At 35.5% G+C, this 13,801-nt stretch overlaps 2 protein-coding genes and 1 long non-coding RNA gene across 3 annotated transcripts; 1 reads left to right on the plus strand and 2 right to left on the minus strand.

Annotated features, from left to right (window-relative positions):
- The first annotated feature begins 4,930 nt into the window (after positions 1-4,930).
- LOC149379049 (uncharacterized) lies at positions 4,931-6,116 on the plus strand. Its single transcript, XM_089603569.1, has one exon. The coding sequence runs from the start codon at positions 5,159-5,161 to the stop codon at positions 5,783-5,785; it is 627 nt and encodes a 208-aa protein (XP_089459695.1). The 5' UTR covers positions 4,931-5,158; the 3' UTR covers positions 5,786-6,116.
- Positions 6,117-8,521: 2,405 nt separating this feature from the next.
- On the minus strand, positions 8,522-10,992 carry LOC149379050 (uncharacterized). The gene is made up of 6 exons (XM_089603943.1): positions 10,417-10,992; positions 9,829-10,336; positions 9,392-9,741; positions 9,193-9,309; positions 9,051-9,108; positions 8,522-8,685 (listed from the first exon to the last, which is right to left on the minus strand). Exons 1-6 carry the CDS (start codon positions 10,990-10,992, stop codon positions 8,522-8,524), a joined length of 1,773 nt encoding a protein of 590 aa, XP_089460069.1.
- A 533-nt stretch (positions 10,993-11,525) lies between these two features.
- LOC149379051 (uncharacterized) lies at positions 11,526-13,460 on the minus strand. Its single transcript, XR_016294065.1, has 3 exons — positions 13,327-13,460; positions 12,499-12,560; positions 11,526-11,622 (listed from the first exon to the last, which is right to left on the minus strand). It is a non-coding gene; the product is annotated as an uncharacterized LOC149379051 (long non-coding RNA).
- Between the last annotated feature and the right edge of the window lie 341 nt (positions 13,461-13,801).

Consider the following 13,801-nt stretch of genomic DNA (forward strand, 5'->3'; position numbering starts at 1 on the left):
ACGTATGACTTCAAGGTAATCTCAGGTTCTTATATTTGCTCCTTAACAATTATTTGGTTTTTTATTTTTATTTTTATGTAACTCAATACTTGCAATCTTGAAGCTCAGTGTATAATCATCGAGATTTATAAATATTAAATTTCAAACTCTAAACAAATAGAATCAACACTGATTAACCTGGCAATTCTAGATCTCGATGATTGTACACGGTTTTTTTTTATGACAATACTTTAATTGTTTTTGTTTGGGGGTACTTAATTGTTTGGTAAGTCGATGGTACTTAGGAGAAATATATGGTCCTAGCTTTCTAAGCTGAAATGTGTGTTCTCATAACTATATTGTTCTCTTTTACTATATTGAGACATTGAGTAATCCATACAAAGGTTACAAAACTTTTTTGCAATCAGGAAATGAACCAGTGCACTGTTTCAATTTATCGTAGAATGCACTGGTCTAAAGTTTTTATCCCAAAAATAGTTTTTTTTTTTTTTTTTTTTTTGTTTTTTTGTTTTTTTAAAGATATGCAAACAATCATTATTTTTTGTGATGTTTATTTTCGGCGTAACCATCGTTCATTTCAAACTTGAATTTAAAGAATTAGTCAGTATTTCGTTTATTTTTTAAATTAGCCATTTACCAAAATTAACGTATAAAAATATTAAGAACAATCATATAAAATATTATCTGATTAATGAGATACTTAAATATACTTAAAACATTTACTAATTAAATTGTAAATCAAGTGAACTAGTCTGTCAAATTACGATTTTCTTAATTAAAACCAATTCATAGCTATCTTCAAAACAATTTTAATAAAAACAATTTTAAACAATATTTCTTTACATATTTGTGGAGAAGTGTTGAGCAAAACTTTTGTTATACACGCTTTCGTCTCAATTGTTGATTTCCTTGTGTAGACAGAATAAAGTCAAATATATGAGAAGGTACAGTGGCTTGCTCATGCGGAGGCTATAATTGCAGCCTGGCAAATTGCAATAGTGCATGCAAGCTAGCTAGTAATGGCCGCCAACCCACGCCAATTTTTAAATTACAAACATTTTTACGTAGCCTATGCCATTTGTCACACAAGCGTACGTCCCAATAAATACTAATATACAATAACAAATATATAAATAAATAAGCTCTCCACTTCCGTAGATGATCTGCAGTAGGTGAGGTGAGACTAGTCTTCCAGGAAAATAATTGTTTGATAGCTACGTACACCGGTAGAAACTTTCAACATCAATATGGAATTTACTGATGAGTATTTACTTAGATATCAGCCTCAAGCATCTCACTTCCTTCGATTCAAGCCTAGGTTCGAGGATCTTCTATAATTCAATTGATACTGTCCTTTTTTTTTTTTTTTTTTTTTTTTTTTTTTTTTTTTACCGAAATTGATATTGTCTGTTAATTCCTTAAATATGTCTAGAGATTTTTCAAAAATTCCACACCTCCGGATATTAGGTGCAAAATCACCGCCCTTTTCCTTATTTCGTCGGTAACTGAGTTGGTGTTACCGATAGATATATTGATAAATTAATTATAAAATAATATAATAATAAATTTACATATGTTGTTGTATATATGTGATCAGGCACGAAGCCATATAATGTTCACGAATGCTATAACCCCCCTAAGAAAAAAGTTTGCACTTTATTCATAGTGTGTAATTTTTTTTTTAAAATTTACTCAAAATATTTATAAATTAGTCCTCCTTCAACTTTTTTTTTTTTTCGCATATTAACCTTGTTAACTTGAATTACTGGCTTCGTCCTGTATGTGATGAATATTTATAAAGATATTAAATTAGAAAGTGGCATGTAAAATACAACAAGATAACACTAAGAGTGTGAACAATAATAGATATAAGATATTGTTATTTCGGTATAGAAATTACATGTAATAGTGAATTTTTTAAAATTAGTTGAAAGTACATCGAGTTTAATTTTTTTTTGAGGAATATAGTGTTTTTCAAATGATAAACAATTATTTTTCTTGATGACTAATTGAGAGACTTTTTTCTATTATCCATTAATAATTTATTCCACAACAAATGTCATGAATTGCATTTAATGACAATATATCATGAAAAATCCGTTTTTGAGAAGAAAAAGAACTTATAATTAGTCATACTTGGAGTAATCTAATTTTCAAATATTGTTTATTGTTTTGGACTTTAATTAACTTTGATTACTATTTATTGTTTAAAATTATTAGGACTGATTTTTTAATGAAAGGTGAATTTCAATTTGATATCGACTAGATACCAAGAAATACCGAGATACCAGCAATGTTTTATACTTGATCACAAGTGAAGATAAAGAAAAACTTGGGATTTGATCTCTTCATATACATATATAGCTTAAAATTTGATTCCTTTACACGTGACTATCAAATTGTGTATTTGAATAATTATTAATTGTTAATGCCGAGAAATGGATCAACACTTGAGCCGGCTGAGTTTCGATCTAGGACTGATCTTATGACCGCGCAGTGGTCGAACGATGAAGATATCTCCAAACTTGATACATCTGCCGTGCCAGAAATAGGTCTCCGGTGGCTCGTCACCTGAAAAAGAGAGAAACATGAGCTAGAGGGGTACGAAGGGGTTTCCTCCGTCGCACACTCCGACGCTAAACATTAGTCCAAGTGCTATGTTAGGTGGAGGTCCTTTGTTCTTCCGTAAGAATTCTAGAGAGAGAAGGTCTGAGGTGACAGAGACAAAGTTTTTTCAAGTTGAGAGAAACCTACCTCTAAATGATGAACTTAGAGGTATCTATAGTTAAGTTATGAGAGTGGGGATAGTATCGTCATTTTATCGTCGTTGGAGGAATGGACGAGATCTACCGATGGGTCATGTGACGCACCCACGAGACCTACTAATGGGTTATGAGATGTACACATGAGTCATGAGACATGCTGATGGGTCATGTGACGCACCCACGAGACCTACTGATGGGTCATGAGATGTACACATGAGTCATGAGACATGCTGATGGGTCATGTGACGTACCCATGAGTCACGAGATCTACTGATGGGTCATGAGACGCACCCATGAGTCATGAGACCTGTTGACGGATCATGAGACGTACCCATGAGTCATGAGACCCGATTATGTGTCATGTAATGTACTCATGAGTCACGAGATGTGCTGACGGGTAATGAGATGTACCCATGAGTCACGAGACATGCTGATATGTCGTGAGATGTCCCCATGATTCACGAGACCTGCTGATGGGTCGTGAGATGTAACCATGAGTCACTAGACCTACTGAGGGGTCATGTGACGTACCCACGAGTCACGAGGCCAGCTGATATGTCGTGAGATGTCTCCATGAGTCACGAGACCTACTGATGGGTCGTGAGACGCATCCATGAGTCATGAGATACCTGATGACGTGACCCTTTGATGAGACTTACGCATGGGTCATGAGACTTACTGATGACGTGACCCTTTTAAAATATAAAATTATTAGCTCTCAATTAATTATGTAAAGTAGGTTTCTATCAAATAAGTCTCGAAAACATGGCCAAAAACTAATTTACCAACACTCGAGCACACGGCCAATATACTTTGCAGAATATATTTGCAATTTTTTTAACATAGAATCAAACCGTCCCTATCTACGGAATCGTGTTTAAGCACATTCACAATTTATTATGATTTCATATTTTGTTGGGAAAATATCTAACATTATCCCATGTATTTAATCGAAATGCGAGTTTTATCCGTTCGATTTCTAAAAATATCAGACATATCCCTTCAGTTTAATATAACTTCCCTTAAAAAATGTTATATTACTAATATCACTCTTTTCGTTTATTTTTTACAAAAAAAAATATTGAACTACCCAAAATACCCTTAATGAAATAATTTTTTATTTTCTATTCTATATACAAAAAAATTAAATTAAAAAATTTCTTTATAAAAACGTGAAGGATTTTTTTTATAAAGAGAGATTTTGATTTTTTTTTAATAAAATAGTAAATAAATATTTATTCTATTAAGGGTATTTTGGGGAGTTCAAACTATTTTTTTTTTGTAAAAAATAAACGAAAATGGTGATATAGGTAATATAACATTTTTTTAGGGGAAGTATATATCATTTATATTAAACTGAAGGAATATATCTGATATTTTTAAAAATTGAAGGGATAAATTTCGCATTTCGATTAAACACGAGGGATACTCTTGATATTTTCCATTTTTTTTTTTATAAAATTTGAGTTTTTTACGGTTTGCTTTTTGTTGTAATTTTTAGTAAAAATAGAAGATCGACTCTTCTTTCGTTTAAAAAAAAAAAAAAAAACTGTATATGTACCAGTCATAATTCATAAGTGTTCTCTCTCTCTCTCTCTCTCTCTTCGTAATCCTAGTCATAAGTTATATATAATTACAAATCAACACGTGTAATATGACTGATGGCAAAGTTGAGCACTAATAGACCACAAAATCAAAACGTCGCTTAAGAAGACAATTGTAAAGCAAATAGCAAAGTGCTACTACAATGTTTACGCGACATGAAAATTATCGCACATGCACTTAGCAATAGAATATGTTATTCCATAATATTTTTGAAATCGTAAAATTGCTAAAGGTATAGGAAGGAAAATGTGGACACAAGTTATTGGCCGAATTTTGCATACAGCTTATTTAAATTCTATGAATTGGTTACTCCAAATTATAAGTCAAAAGTGGAAGTAACACTTTAGTAATGTGGATGGCATGTATGAAGACAAGAAGCGATGGAAATATAGAACAATCCCATCATAACCCACACCACCGCCACCACTATATATCCTCGCCCTAAACCCCAACCACTATCACTTTACAACCACAAATCCATACACACGTTTTCCAATTTGAATTTTCTAGCATTACGATATAAGTGAAGCTACTAGAAAGTTGGTGGAACAAAAATAAGTTTGGGAACTCTAGCTATAAATACACCTTATCATCGCACGCATTCAACAACAAGTACAACATATTCAACAACCAAAAAACAGATATCACAAAACTCTCTAGTTTTCTTTGATCTCATTGAGTACAATCGTCTACCTTAAACACCATATCTCCACACGCATATACGTTACCTTTATAGTACTAAAACGACATTCTAGTGACCAATCACCACATCTTGTTTATTAGTAATAATGGGCAGAGTCAAGGTGATTGGTGTGACACTCTTGGCTTTTCTGCTTCTTGTTGACCTCTCCCTCGCTGCTAGGTCATTGAGAGGAGCCGGCGGCGGTGGTGGCAGTGGCGGAGGTGGTGGCGGTGGTGGGTCCACACTTGGTTCAGGCTCAGGCTCGGGTTATGGGTCGGGGAGCGGTTCGGGCTACGGTAGTGGAGGCGGAAAAGGAGGCGGCGGCGGCGGAGGTGGAGGTGGCGGCGGTGGTGGTGGAGGCGGCGGTGCTTCCGGGTCAGGGAGTGGATACGGGTCAGGATACGGAAGCGGGTCCGGGTACGGGTCGGGAGGTGGAGACTACCCGGGCGGCGGAGGAGGCGGCGGCGGGGGTGGGAGAGGAGGTGGCGGAGGTGGAGGATCCGCAATGGCGGGCGGGTCGGGTTATGGATCCGGGTACGGAAGTGGTAGCGGGTACGGAAGCGGCGGCGGTGGTGGCCCACGTGGCGGAGGAGGTGGCGGCGGTGGCGGCGGAGGAGGAGGAGGTGGCGGCGGTGGTTCGACAAGTGGATCCGGGTACGGTCACGGGTCGGGGTATGGAGAAGGGTACGGGTCCGGGTACGGTGAAGGAAACGGTGATTATTATTCTCCGTGAAACATTTAATAACAATAATAATATATTAAATTCAATTAAATTGAATTAAGGTATTTTCCATGTGTTTCTTTGTTGGTAAAAAGAATATACTGTTTAATTAAAGGTTATTACCTAGGAATAAATTGCAGCCACGTCACCATATTTGCATTCGTGCATGCATATTCTTTCTTGGTGATGAACGCAGCTTGCATGCGAATTACAGTTACGTACGTCCATATGTTTGTCAATGTATTTGTGTTATTAAGCTCTGTTTTATTAGTATATTCTTGTGATATCTATAGATAATATAATTCTTATTAATAGCCTTACAATTTTTGTTATGGCATGCCTATATGCACGTGTTATTCCCCCCAATTTTTGTTATGGCGTGCCTATCACAGCCAGGCTCTTGAAATTTTTTGGGCCAAAAATTATTCTATTTAGGAGACATTTTCTTCACATTTTGGCAATGGCTTAACCTCCTTTAAGGTTAAACCGGCCCTGATAACAACACAAGTAAAAAATGCTAAAAGAAGAAACTCATATGTATATAGCCACTCGAGCCACCATTTTACTGGGCTGCAGATGATAACACAGACTTAGACTTAGACTTAGACTTAGACTTAGATGTTACGCCAAGCATACCCTATAGTACATTGTCCACCGAAGTATATAGTAGTCAGATCATCGGGATACCCGCGACGATTAATTAAATGGTCAATAATTAAATCGAGGTTGATCACCTCAACAGTTAAATAGTTGGTAAAACATTTGATGTAATAGTAATAAAGTTACAAGTAAAAAATCCAAAGGTTCAACTACTCCCGACCTTATAAAGTTTAAGAGCTATGTTATCAAGGATCGGTCAAATTGGCCTTCCATCACTCGGATATATCATAGGTTCACAAGCCTTACAACCGAAATCCTTACGCAAAGAAAAGTGACTACGAAAGATTACAGACAAAAATAAATATGAAAGCGTAAGACACTAAAACAAGTCGTTAATCATTGCAAAGAACATGTTACGCCATCAATAGGCATTAATTGGAGCAATCTTTCATATACACTTTCGCACTGTCTGCAAGCTAGGAGTCGTATAAGAACGGGACTAACTCCACAAGTTATAGCCTTGAAACTACGTATCTCCAACACAGTAGGTGTTGTTTGGGGGACGATCGAAAAACTCCAATGACATCCGGAGCCCCAAATGAACCAACGATTCGGTCCACAAGAAGAGCGAGCCAAACACATACAAAAAATGGGAAAATTATAAGAATAGTGTTTTAAAGCATCTCACAAGATATTGGTTGTTTTAAATTGTTTAAAAAGTGTATTTTTTTCAAACTATAAACAGTTATTTGAGATTATCATCTTCATAAAAGAAACTCTAAATAATAAACAAAGTTAAATAGAGCCCAAAAATATAAAAACAAATTTAAAAAATAGTAAATTGAACTTAGTGCTACTTTACTGCGAACTTAGTGAGTTACATTTTTTTAATAAATTGAAATTTTAAGTAAAATTTAATAAAAGAGTTAAGAGAATGGCTAATTGCAACAAATTCGTATTAAAGACATTATCACCGAGAATTTGTAAAATTTCCCCAAATTTATTTTTGCTCATTTTCAAATGCCGACAAAAGTCGACGATAATCGGCGACGTCGCCGCTTTCGGAGGGTCAACGGCCGACAAACGTTACATTACGCAATTCGTCATTGTTTTTCAATCGAAAATCGGAAAAAACGGTATGTCGTTTGGCAAGAACACGTCCGATGTTTGTTGCTGTATTGAAGGAACAAAATGTTCATGTTTTCGTCATATATAAGCGATTTTTGGGTGAAAAAGAAATCCCTTTCGCGTTTTTGCATTTTTTTTACTATTTAGATTTGAAAAACGAGAATTTCCTTGGTATTTTGATTTTTTATATAAAACTTTGGAATAAAAGACACTCTTGCCCCCTGGAGTTTGCCACGTTTTTCAAGTTGGTGTACGTAGTCTGAAAACGATTTTTTTCATGTTTAAACTTTGTTTTTTAACGAGTTCAATCCTTCTGTCAACAATGCCGTCTAAAAGTCTGTTAGAGTCGCACGTACACGCCAGGTGTGGTCGAAATTGGGTGAAATTATGCAAATGCCCTTATACAAGTTTTTTCTTGTATTTAATGTTGTTTGGGTTTATGTGAATGATTGAATCGATTCAATTTCTTATTCTCGAAACCCATCTCACGGACCTAACTCGTGTTTACCCATGGCGAGTGAGAGCTCCTCAACGTCGAATCGGAAGAAATCTAGATTCACAAATCCTGGTCACGACGAGCGAAGACGAGAGTCCGGTCGAGGGATGCCGACGTGCACTTGCGGCTTGAGCGGTGTCGAACGAACGTCCTGGACCCCCGATAACCCGGGTAGAAGATTTTTTGGCTGTCCAGAATACAAGGTTAGTTTCTATTTTAGAATGTTTTTAATGTATGAAGGTTTGGGTTAATTGGAAATTGTGATATTGTTTCAGAAAAACATTTCCAAAGGTTGTGGCTTTTTGGAATGGATCGACCCTCCTATGTGTAAGAGATCCGTGCAAATAATTCCCGGGTTGCTTAATAAGATCAATATGTTTGAGGAGGATGTGGTTGCTGAAGACGAAAAAAATGAAGAAAATAATGAAGTTGGTGGTGATGGGATCGACGCAGTTGATATGCGGTTTCTGATAGCTAGTGAATTAAGAAAAATTAAGTTGTTTCTATTTGTTATCATAGTTGTATTATGCCTGTTGTTGTTGAAGTAACAATGTAACGGTTGTGATGTCTATGACTGTATTTGTGGCTGTTGAACTTGTTGTGATTGTGAATGAAAATGTGATGAGAAAGACATGGTTGTTAGAAATCTGTATTGTAATTGTGGTGAATGTTGTGTACTTGGTATGTGCTAGTATGACCAAAATATAACATATAAAAACTTCATAGAATCATAGCCAAACTAGTTTTAAAAGAAAGAGTAAATACTCCATGATACATTCACAAAAATCAGTAGCCATAATAGTTTCAAAAGAAGGATTACAACTCTTAAAATGTCTATCTGGAAATTGTTTCTAAAGAAGGAGTACATCTCCTAAAATCAGTAGACATAATTGTTTTTAAAGGAGTACAACTCCTAGCATTAACAAAATAATAGATAATTGTTCCAAAATAAGGAGTACATACTCCATAACACAAGTATGTAATACATAAAAGGTAGCTTCAAAATACATGTAACTTGCTTATCAATAGCTTGTAATTACTCCTTGAATAAACCTCTGGGGCGCATCGAGGGTTCACGCCTGGTGTTGCGGGTCCTAAACCTGGGGCTTCTCTGCATATCCAAGTGGTCATTAACGTTAAATGAAGTTTAATACTGCAAGTTGGATGGAGACACTACGGCACGCAAGTTGCTTACCCTGAGCACGGCTGGTTGATTGGGTTGTGCACTTGTCTTTGTTGGCTGTGAAGATGTTTGAGCTTGAGTAGTTTGAGGTCCTTGCTGTGTTTGGCCTCTGCTTGCACGTTGTTGTCTCTACAAAAGTGCACACGTATACGCAAGTTTAATATACGTAACAAAATTGCACAAATACTTGAGTATAAAACAAAAGAGTAACCTGTTCTTCTTGTTGTCTCCGGTAACAAGTCTTTGCATTGTGCCCAACTTTTCCACACATTGAGCATTTAATAGACACATATTTCCGTGTCATGTGCGTACCCTTTTGAGGAACAACTTCATCGTGTTCAAGACGCCTAAGCTTCTTAGGCCTACCGGGCTTAGCTCTATCCGGTGGCATCTCCATGGGAGTGAGTCGTGTTCTTGGCCATTGATCAGTTGGGTTAATCGGGTTTATCATGTTGGTGTACGTGTTTGTATAACATTCTTTCTTGTACCACGGAGAGACGTACTTGAGTGGATCGTCATGCTTGTGCCAAATACAACTTATTGCGTGAGCGCACGGTAATCCTGCCAAATATATAGGTTGAAGTTCATTACAGATAAGTATGACATAATTCTGAAAATATTCAATTTAAATTTAGAACATCCACGTACCCGACAAATCCCATCTTCGGCATGAACAAGTAGAACGTCCGAGATTAACGGCATACATGGAACCATACACATTTGAGACCTGGTAATTTGATTCTCCACACCAATATGCAATGTTCTCTGCACTAAGAACCTTATTTGTTTCCAGAATTTTGTATATCCTTGGTCCAATTTCGCCTTTCCACTTCTGACCCGCCACCCTTTGTTTACTGAACCTTTGCAAAATGTACATTCTTATTCGTTCCAACAGAGAAAGGATTGGCTTCTGCCTCGCCATGAGTACAGCTCTTGTCCCATTGAAGGTCTCGCAGAGGTTATTGAGCAAAATTTCGCACTTGGGGCCAGTCCGGAAGTTACATCGTGCCCAGTGTTGCGGTTCTTTTGCAATCAGCCATTCGTAAGCGTCTGGCTCTTCTGCTTTTATCAACTCCATCTGAGCTTCAAAACGTGGTGTGGAGTACGCCATAGCAGCTCCCATCATCAAGGTTTTGAGATATTGTCCTTTAAATACCTGTCAATCAATGTGTATACTCATATATATTTATTACTCAAATACTGTAACTATTCCATAAAGACTGTAAATATTGTTACCTTGGTGAAGTTACCCCGGAGATGGCGTGCACAGTGACGGTGTTCAGCTTGAACTGAGCCATCCTCCCACATATCGCTCAATGCTTCTGCCAATCCTTTTTGCTTGTCAGAGATAAAGGTCCAATGATGACCATTGTTGATACTCAAATCCTCTTTCAAGAAATTCAAGAACCATGCCCATGACGACTTCCCTTCGGACTCGACAACAGCATATGCAATAGGGAACATTGAGTTGTTGGCATCAATTCCAATGGTCGATAGTAGTTGACCGGTGTGGTGACCCTTAATATGACACCCATCAACGCCAATTACTGGCCTACAGTGAGTGAACCCTGCTTTGCATCCCTGAAAGCATATATAAATCCGCTTGAAAATAGGCTGACCATCAGATCCCGCCTCGGTTTCTATTTCAACAGTTGATCCAGGATTAGATCTTTTGAGTTCAGCAGCGTAATCCCATAGACCGGCGTACTGCTCTTTGAAAGAGCCTTCAATTGCACGATTAGCAATCTTCTTAGCTCTATACGCTTTTACCCGGTTACACTCAAGCACAAAATCCTGCTGAACCCGATTCATGAAGTCAGCTGCGGACCATGATTCACTGTCTTTGAAATGTTGTTGATAGGTCTTTGCCAACCACTTTGTGACGACCCGACTTTTCGGACCGTCTTACTTTACTTACTTCTTTTACTTATCCAAAATTATGTATAAAAAAAATATGAGATTTTTTTTTCTATCATATAATACTCTTACAAAATCGTAATCTGGAAATTCGCGGATTATATATTTTTTTTTTCGAATACATATATTCTCAAATATCATAAAGCAATAAAATCACACTAGTCCTTATCAAAATAACTTGGTCAAAAGTATAACAAATAAATTAATAAAAACTAAACTTTAAGCTTTGATCATGGTAAATCTTTGACTTGAAAATATTTTAACCTTTACTTGAAAACTAGTATTTTAATACCAACTTAATAGAAAATAAATTATAATAAATTTGTTAATCAAGCTAGGGATAAAATTATACAAAACTATAACATACTACTTAATCTATATTAAAACTTTATTTTAGAAATTATATTAAATCTAATTTATCTTATGCTTAGCGGAAGTCTTTCTTACGTAGTTGCAACCATAACCCGACCCTTTTGCTATCGATGCCGCTGGTCCATACTCATCACTTAGCAGTAAGTTGTTTACCTACAGCACATACGTAAAATTTTCGTGGAAATGAGCTATCGCTCAGCGAGAACAATATAAAACTCACAAAACAAGATGAGTTATGCAATGCATGAACCGGTTATTAATATTTTCATTCTAATGGTGAAATGGTCTTTCTTAACATAAATCTTATCATATTTTATTCGGGGCTCCCCTAGAGTAGTCGTACCAATTTCAGTGTACACTTTGGAAACAAAGATATGGGGTTGCAAGGTCCCATACTTTGCTCCATCTTATAAACTTATAACATATGAGAAATTTCCCCATTTGGGCCCGTAAGTCGGCTCGGGAAATTCTCCTTGTAGACCTCCGTAACTCGAGGCGGTACGACTCTCTTACTTATCTTTTCACTTTGTTATTTAGGTGACATGCAAATATGACATGTAATATAAATAACCATCATACATAACATCAGACGTGACATGATTATAACTTAAAAAAATAACATGACATAGCTTACCAATGCATATGAAACATAACATAGGTAAAAAAGAAAACGATAACTAGCTTCTCATACATCATACATAAATTTACTCAGCATAAAGACATGTGCAAACATCAACATACATAATGCCATATAAATTTAAAAACATGTCACTATTACTACATCATCATCATTTATCATATCATAACATATCATAAGCTAAAGTTCATAAACGTCGACATGTAATCATCGCATAATATATAACAAATCATAAATCATATAATCGTACTTAAGCATATCGTAACATGTATCACGTGGCTTATAACTATTAACAAAACCACATAATACTAACAAACAACCACGTCATGAATCACAAAACACATCATAATTTTATTTAAAACTAATATGTGCTGTAGTGAGATTGTTCTCACCTGGGGATTGAAATTACGATCTTTGATCGTGAACCACTTAAATGCTCTACTCGGTTCAAAACCTAATAGGAAAGATTAATAATTAGGATATCACTTAATACCCACTAAAAATACTATTATGGACGGGAAAAGGTTTACGGAAAAAAATTCAGAACTCATCGCTAAGTAAAATTACTCAAAAAAAACCCATAGCCATGAAATCTCGGGAAAATAAAATCGTTGAGATAAAATCTGAGAAAATTACATAACCTAGAAAACAATATCGTGAACGTTTTCTTCTCAAGTGACATGACCAAAATCGATCTTAAATCACCAAAAACAAATAAAAAGACATAAAGAGGAAATACTAGTTTTATTAAAAATTGGGACAGATTTGCACATGTATCGGAATAACACTCATACGCATAAACATTTTGGTCTAAAAATTCATCAAACTTTTATCCTACAAACAAGACACATAAATATACGTTGTATAAAAATTTCAATCCAAAATTCTTTCTGTAGCTATTTTAAAAAAATTCCATAGCTACGCTGATTTAAACAGGATCTTTTGTCTAGATACTGATCGTAAATTATTTTTAAAATAAAATTTATTTATCTAAAAATCTTGAATTTTTATACACGTTTCAAAAACATGTTAATATTCGGGAATAAAAAATATCAGATCAAAAATACTTTCGTAGCTAATTGAAAATCATACGATTTCAATTTCCTATAAAGTCTTGCAAATCAGAAAAATAAATTAATGATTATTGCTCATACGAAGAATAATTAAAGTAATAAAAAAAAACTGATGAAAAGACACGCTACATAGAGAAAGAAAAATACCTGCGAAAGAGTTGAAAGAAAAGCTTCATAATGTTTTATAGATCCCAACGTTTGATAGGAATTTTTTTTTTTAAAGAGGCTATGGTCTAAGCTTCTTTTGTTTAGCGCAGAGAAGAAGGAAAATGGAGTTTGGGAGAGGTATGGAACTGAGAGAAAATGATATTATGCACGTCCAATATGAGAGTAGCATTTCCAAATTAATAATTATTAACCTTTCACAAAAGCTAAAAGTTAATGCCATTAACTCCCCACTTTAATTCTTTTAAAAGTAAACGTTGCTACGTATATATACTTAATGAATATATCCGGACACACATATACTTATATATAAATCCGTATACACTAACGTCATATTGCTATAAATTTGTATAATTCACATTACCACTATTTTTATTGAGATTTGATTACAGATCTCTTTCTTTATGTGTATCTGAGTCAACACATATAAAGAGCTTTTGTCTTAACTTAAAAGAAT

The sequence above is a fragment of the Urtica dioica genome, chromosome 12, assembly GCF_054948205.1.
Source record: "Urtica dioica subsp. dioica isolate 48M chromosome 12, U.dioica_male_clone48M_v1_H2, whole genome shotgun sequence".
Taxonomy (NCBI): Eukaryota; Viridiplantae; Streptophyta; class Magnoliopsida; order Rosales; family Urticaceae; genus Urtica; species Urtica dioica.

Coding starts and splice junctions, on each gene's coding strand:
- LOC149379049 (XM_089603569.1), top strand. CDS start 5,159: ATGGGCAGAGTCAAGGTGATTGGTGTGACACTCTTGGCTTTTCTGCTT.
- LOC149379050 (XM_089603943.1), bottom strand. CDS start 10,992: ATGAATCGGGTTCAGCAGGATTTTGTGCTTGAGTGTAACCGGGTAAAA. Junction 9,310..9,391: donor GGAGACAACAAGAAGAACAG/GTTACTCTTTTG, acceptor GCACTTTTGTAG/AGACAACAACGTGCAAGCAG. Junction 9,109..9,192: donor ATCAACCAGCCGTGCTCAGG/GTAAGCAACTTG, acceptor TTGGATATGCAG/AGAAGCCCCAGGTTTAGGAC.